Below are 7,609 nucleotides of genomic sequence, written 5' to 3'. Positions count from 1 at the left end.
TAAAATTAATTTGAACATAACAAGGAAAAAAATAAAAAATATATGTAAAAAAAATAAATTAGTTGTGTTCAACTCATATATGAAACTGATAAGATTTTTTTGAACTTGAAATTAAAAGCTCATTAAATTAATGTTGAAAGCAATTTTAAATGGTAAAAAAATTATTTCAAAGTTAAAATATGATTTTCATTGTTGATTGTGTAATTGATTAATAACGATTAATTATTTGAATAAAGTCTAGATTATTTATATTGCAACAATGTTCAATTTGCACATTAAAAAAATGAAATAGCTTTTAATTTATTTTATCGATTGCAAGTTCATAAAATATTTTTCTTAAATTAATTTAGTATGAAGTTATGATGATATTATTATAGAAAAATATATAATTACTTCATTCATTTTAACAGTGGTAAGACTTAATGGTAATATCCCGACCGAACCCAATTGTTTTGGTATAACATGAATAAAACCCGACGGTATTGTATTGGTAGGGTATAGGGAGGGTATATAAATAATAACTATGGGTACTTATTGAATCTAAGTTCGAGTAGAGTAATGCTCGCCTATTGACAGGCCTAATTGATCCGACAGTCGAATTCCTTTCATTTGGAGTCATTTTAAAATTCTTTTTAAAATTCTTAATTCAAATTCAAGTCATTTTAACCAAATGTATTTAATATTATACCATCCTTTTTAGGAAAAGAATACTAGAGGACCAAAATATTCTTTGATCAAAGAGGTATGTTGGAACAAGTTAGATAAGTATAAAACAAAATTCTTACAATTATTAAGAACATTATTTACACTTTTTCAGTTTTCACATTTTTATGGAGAACATTATTGTTGAAATCCCAATTTAAGCATTGGAGGTCTTTTTTTTTTTTTTTGAGAAATTGCTTGAATTATTTCTTTCAATTTTTATGATGGATTCAAAAAATATTAGAGGACTAAACCCTTCAACAATCAATTTTTTTTTCCTCCATTCTTCAAGGTTAGTATAAACTATTCTTTTTTTTCTGTCTAATTTCTTGATCAAGTAAAGTGACACAAAGTTACAAACACGAAAAAGATATAGCAAAAATATGCACTCAAGAGAAACGAAATGGCCAATAAAAGTTGACAAAACAGGCAAAAGTAAACAACTCAAATGCTCTATGCTTCTTCCTTCCATGTCTCTCCCTCTTTAATCCGATTGTGTTACAAGTTAACATTCTCAAAAATTGCCAAAAATAGTAAAATCTCGGAACCTTATTTCCTGTGAAAGGTCAACGTTTATGTTGCCAGAAAGACTAGACTTGTCAACCCTGATGTCCTGGGAATCATTCAAACTTCTCCCTGGGTAAAGAATCATACGGACAAAAGAATATGGGAATAACAGAAGCCTTCTATTCCTCGTTAACTTAATGTGACCTGTAACAAATCCTCTTCGCTGCACGAACAATGTCATCGACCTGACAGATGTATCCAAAATAAAATTTCTTTATGAACTGGAGGATGATATATGGAGCCAAACAGCGAAATACAGCACACTTGCCTGACATTTCTACTCTGCATTTAAGTATGGCCTCGTCACATTTATTCATCTATTCCTTTTTTCTTTTTCATTTGTTTATTTACTCTCAATTTTTCTGTTCTTATGATACATATGGAATAAGCAAAAGCAAGAGAAGAGGAAATATGTCTCTGCCAGGTTCTAGTTGCCATGTAAAGGGGAGAGACATGTGATTACCGAGTTACTTCAATGAAGATAAAAAGTTACATAAGATTTCAACTTAAGTTTAGACCATAACCACAATGTAAACGAGGATGAGCTTAAGAAAAAGGAAACAATTATAGAGCGATACACCCTTGAGTTTACGGGCACCCCGCTCCTTCCATCATGCCAATGCCACCATAGCATTTTAAACATCAGACGACTTGAGTTAAACTTAGAATATGGAGCCTCAAGTATTGTGATGGACTTGCCAGTACTTGTTGATACAGTTGCTCCAATAAATTCTTTTAAGTTAGTTTTACATGCAACTTAAAATATTTAGGGGAATAAAACATTATCTTTATGCTTTACAGTATTTTTTCATTGCATTGCTTATTTGAGGGTGACATTTTTGTTAAAATTCACACGAGAAAATATTTAAATACATCAGTTTCTTTTCTTCAAGGCAAAATAGCTGGTTCAAGGACATAGAAGGAAAATAAAAAGAAGCACAAACCTGTGGGACAGCTATTCTCTCAAGATTTGCAGCATAGGGCATGGGAACATCAGCCCCAGCAATCCTCTCGATAGGTGCATCAAGATAATAAAAGCTTTCCTCAACAACAGTAGCGCTGAAATAACAAAAATAGTCATTAAATAAGTCAGATGATGAAGAAAGAGGAGGGTTAGATTGAGAGGGAGAGAGATGCAGCTATGTGAAGGAGATGACCAGATCTCGGCACCAACGCCATGTTGAGGAACTCCTTCTTCGACTGTCACAAGCCTATTTGTTTTTCTAACAGAAGCATTTATTGTAGATGTATCAAGAGGGCGGATGGAGCGAAGATTTATCACCTGTAAAAGCAAATGGTGAAAAAATGAAATTAAGGCATCTACTTTTCACTCTATATATGGCCATATAAGAATAGGTGAATTTTGGCAAGTTACCTCAGCACTAATCCCTTCCTTTGCAAGAATCTCAGCAGCCTACACATATATTGACAGAAGTCAGTACAAGAAAAAAGAAGAACGCTCTAAATTCAAATTCAGATAGACCATTTAGTTGATTCCCAGTTTCCAGGTAAGGATGGGACAAGCTTACTTGAGTGAAGTTTTGCAACACGTTATGCATCCAAATTGTGTTCAATCAACAAGTTTATTGATGTAGAATTTGTGAAGTTACCAAGAAACTAGAGGAGCCAACTGGCAAATTATGATTTGCCTGTATAACTTGCCACAACGTACAAATTTAAGGCCAGTGGTTTAGCAATAGTGAAATCATGAACTAGACAAGTTTAACTAATCTTGTTAGTTTAAGTTTCTGAAGAGAAAAATATATAAAATTCAGAGTTAATAAGTGAATTTCATATTGAAACTCCAAAAAATGTACATGCCCCAAAGATGCAGATAATAAGGTGTATATTGAAGGAAAGTCAGTTTCTTGAGTACACACTTCTTTAAATTCTGAAAAATACACCTATCGCTGCATAAGAATTACTTGGACACCCTACTATCGCTGCCAGGCAGGTGATTTGTCTTGCTTCTTTGCATGGCAATTTATCTTCAGAGGTCGTAATCTAAAACTATCCAAGGGTTTAATAAAGAGCAAAATCATGCTTGTAAATCATGTCATAAGAATAATTTTTAATTTATTCACAAATAAATGACAGACCTTTAGAGCATAGCCAACCATCTTCGAGAAAGCAGTGATTGTTACATCATTTCCTTCACGTTCTATCTGTCAAAAAGCTTTCATTGATGAGAAACAATTAATATGTAAGTTGAAAGATAATACCCTCTTGAAGTTATACCTTAGCTTTCCCAATAGGAAGACAGAAACTGGAATCAAGAGCCTCAGCCGAGACAGGAAATGATTCTCCATATCTGTACAAGAAAAGTTAATCCCCCAAGGAAAAAATTTACACAAGTTAAGATTGATACAAAATTATGTACAGATGTCATGCTACATTCATAAGTAGGCCTGGTGAAAATCATCACTGTCATACAACTCACAACAATTCATTTTCAAGGAACACGACAGGATCTGGATCCCTTATAGCAGCTTTGAGCAGGCCTCGTGCATCTTCTGAAGAATATGGAACCAATACCTTTAATCCTGGACATGAACCGTACCATGCCGCAAAGCACTGCAAACGACACAAACTCAGTTTACAAGGCAAGAAATGTCCAAATGTAGCAATGACAATGTGTATGTCAATCAAATTCTTCTCCAAGCAGGGAATGACTGAAGATGGGTATTAAACAACTAATTCTTTAGTCTAAGTAAATATTGATTTATTAGGTCATTGTATAACTCAAAACAGTGACCAACTTTCCCTATCAATACAAAGGGCCTTCTAACAGTAACAAATGTGCCACTATTAGACATAAAAACTACCTTCATTAGTTGCTTTGAAATATACTGTTGTGGTTAAACTTGATCATACAATGGTCCATTAATAGAAGAACTTCTTGGATGGCTTACATCATAGGCCAGAGCCTGATGGTAAGAAGCATGACAAATAATTTTTTTTTTCCAATTTGAGAGTTTCTTCGTAAATACAAGTGCGACTGCTCATGTATCCTACCGTCTAGTGCTCCGCAAATATGAAGGATTCTTTCTTGTATTCTTTTAGAACATGCTACTTCAAGTCAGCTTCATTGAACAGGAAGCATCCCCCTCACCTTCTTGAACATTTCTTAATTATCAGGTCAGATGCATGACATAAAACATTTTAGTCCATCACAGGGATCTTTTTCGAATGGTTTTCCATTTAGTCCTATGTTAGTTGCTAGATATGAAACAGTCAGTGCTGTCCTATATTCTCTCTCCCTTAAGCAGCAGCAGAAATAGTCACTTTATCTAGAGTTACCTTTGGTTTAGGATGTGGAGCACTGGCAGTTTATAGACCAAAGTGGCATGGCAAAGCTCTAGGTCAATAACAAGAAAAAGATGTAACTATAACACTACTCACAGGTTTAAACATTACAAAGACATCTCAACTAGGACTTCCAGCCAACTGGTTTAAATTCATACCTGCGAATGTTGAGCACCTACGCCAGCAGCAGCACCATTTGGGCCTCTGAAAACAATAGGCACTGATATCTGACCGGCAGACATGTAATTTGATTTTGCAGCCGAATTAATAATGTGATCAATGGCCTGCAATAACCGTGTAAGATGCCTCCTAGACATTACGTTAACCATTTTTGTTTTTATTTTATTTATATTAAAGAATGCATATAAAACTCTTCATGTTCAGAGCATTGAAAAAGCTCAAATTGCACCCATAAAATCCTCCATAACCTACTTTATACTCTATCCCCACCCCCTAAGACAAAAACAAAAAGGAAAAAGCTGAGTTACGAGAACTTCTGACTTCATAAATATGAAAATGAGAAAGCGAAGTACGACATTCATTCACACATATGGCGAGGTTGACACTGAATTGTTCAGTCTTATTCTCATTGATAAAATGACTAAGCAAAGGTGATTTGTGGCATCTATATTCAGAAGAATGCAGCAACCAGAGAAAACTTTTTATCAATTTTTCCAGCGAGCTCGCTATTTTAAGTAATCATTTCCAGGACAAATCCAAATTAATGTTTGCCAACAATTAACACAGTAAAGTTCTTTTCATGGCTGAACTTGTGTATCTTGAGATAACATCGCCATTGACCATTTTAAAACAAAAAACAAACCCAGAGATGCTGTATTATGAAAGAATAGCCATGAAATAGGAAGTGCAACATCAGTACAGGATCTTAAATGTATCAAGGTCCAGGATAACAGCAGGAAAGAAAAGGTTGCCACTTGCAGCAAAAAATTGCAGCCTCGGAGATGAAATTTTAAAAAAGGAAGGTATTAGTGGAAGTAAATATTTCCAAGCTTCAAAACCATGAAACCAAAACATCACTTGAAGCAAAGAAATGCTAACCTGCATTGAGAAGTTAAAGGTCATAAACTCTATTACAGGCTTTAGACCATAATATGCTGCACCAACTCCAATACCGGTAAATCCAGCCTGGAACAGTGTTATACGGTTGAGCATTAAATGGTTATCACTCAATCCAAATAAACAATTCATGATTACACGACCAAATCCTACCTCGGTAATAGGTGTATCACGAACCCGCTCAGGGCCATATTTCTTCAAAAGCCCTCTGGAGATCTAATGAACATGTGTAGATCAATAACTAGTATGTAAAACCAATATTTTACCTTAAACCTGAGGTGATAATTGAATTGACACTCACCTTATACGCACCCTGGTACTCACCAACCTAAATAACAATAGAAAACATGTAAAATGTTTATTAGAACAAAAAGTACAAATCAACAACACAGAAAGAACTTTTTTCTCTCATTCAAACCAATAAAAACTTCACCTCTTCACCCATTAGAAAGACTTTGGGATCAGCAGACATTTCTTCGTCAAGTGCTGAATTTAAAGCATCACGCACTGTCATCTGCAACAAAGGACGATAGAAACATCATTCACCATGACTCACATATTATACGTCTCTGTGATTAGAGACAAATCATATAGAAACTTGAATAACCTTAAATGAACATTCACCTCCAATAATACTTGCACTATCAGTAGCACTAAAACTGGCTATCCAACTTTTTATACATAACGATCAAGTTTTTCAATACTCCTCACGGAGAGGGAGTAAGAAGAAACAAATAAATCTTGTGCTCTATTGTAATTTTACAAACCACCAGTTACCATACCAAGTTAAAAGATTTTAGAAACATAATGCTACTCAATCATCTTTCTAGACAAATCAAAGATTTTCCACGGCCCAAAGATCAATGCATCATCGAACAACAATTTCTGACTACATGAGAATACTTATTACCTCCTTCCCAGATGAAGAAAAGGTCCTCAATGCAGTCGCTCGAATCCCTCGCTCCAAACTCTTTAAAGCGAAGAAAAATTAAATAAAACAGTTACATAACCAAGATAAAGCCAAAATCAAATAAAACAACCAACAAAATTTAGGAACCACCAATATACCGAAGCATGATTGCCTCTGCATGCCGCCCTTTGCCTTATAAATCCGAACATCCTCTTTTCCTCTCTTTTCAACAAAACCCTGATTAACATAAAAAAACACAATAATCATACATAAAGAATATGTACCCAAATCAGATTCTGATTTCCAGATCAAATCTCACACCACAAAACCCATTTTGAATGCAAAACGAATACCCGTCGACCTGCCACAACTAAAACGCGTATGAACTCCACTAAAAGGCGATAAACTCAATAAATTGAGTAGATCCTATGCCTGTTGAAGGAGCGATTTGAATACAAGATGGTTAGAAACTTAGAACAGAGTGAGAATATGTGTGTGTGTATATATATGTGTGTGTGTCCTTATTCTCTCTCTTTGTTGTCCTTTTCTATTGGTGAAATAGACTGATGAGAGAGAACAATTCTGTTGTTCGTTTGGCGGCCTGGTCAGCTGAGGATGCTTTCAGCTGTTGTACCTTGTCTTTCGTCTGAGTGGCTTAAAAGTACAAGTTTCAATCACTGCGGGGGGTGTGGAGAGAATGTACTGCCAGAGTGTAAAGGTAAATTGCATGTAACACCTTTGTATTTGGTGATATGGCTCCAAATTCACTTATGTTAATTTTATAGATGAAAAATCTTCATTATTTTATTTAAAATACAAGGAAAAAGTTCTTTTTCATTAGAAACTAACAAATACCATTGCGAATTGGCTTTATTTTTTGACTTTTTTTGGTTGTACTATATGTGTAAATGTCTATTTTGCCTGATTTCTTGACATGTTAATATATTAATAAATAATACATTAATAGTTAATTTATGTTAATATATTAATAAATAATACATTAATAGTTAATTTAAAATATTTTATAATTTAAATATATTTTAATAA

The 7,609-nt window shown here is 34.2% G+C and overlaps 1 protein-coding gene across 3 annotated transcripts; it reads right to left on the bottom strand.

Annotated features, from left to right (window-relative positions):
- Nucleotides 1,074-7,202, bottom strand: LOC105165996 (pyruvate dehydrogenase E1 component subunit beta-1, mitochondrial-like). Of its 3 annotated transcripts, none has more exons than XM_011085166.2 (15): nt 6,882-7,202; nt 6,721-6,799; nt 6,563-6,622; nt 6,086-6,166; nt 5,954-5,980; nt 5,806-5,868; nt 5,635-5,721; nt 4,734-4,859; nt 3,710-3,843; nt 3,508-3,580; nt 3,369-3,434; nt 2,645-2,683; nt 2,427-2,551; nt 2,214-2,328; nt 1,074-1,454 (listed from the first exon to the last, which is right to left on the bottom strand). In XM_011085166.2, exons 1-15 carry the CDS (start codon nt 6,893-6,895, stop codon nt 1,404-1,406), a joined length of 1,140 nt encoding a protein of 379 aa, XP_011083468.1. In that variant the 5' UTR covers nt 6,896-7,202; the 3' UTR covers nt 1,074-1,403. The 3 variants fall into 3 exon arrangements, with proteins under 3 accessions (XP_011083468.1, XP_011083475.1, XP_011083473.1); XM_011085173.2 differs by having other exon boundaries at nt 6,924-7,201; XM_011085171.2 differs by having other exon boundaries at nt 6,916-7,200.

The sequence above is a fragment of the Sesamum indicum genome, linkage group LG1 (genome assembly GCF_000512975.1).
Source record: "Sesamum indicum cultivar Zhongzhi No. 13 linkage group LG1, S_indicum_v1.0, whole genome shotgun sequence".
In the NCBI taxonomy this organism is placed as follows: Eukaryota; Viridiplantae; Streptophyta; class Magnoliopsida; order Lamiales; family Pedaliaceae; genus Sesamum; species Sesamum indicum.
This window is presented reverse-complemented; position numbering and strand designations above follow the sequence as displayed.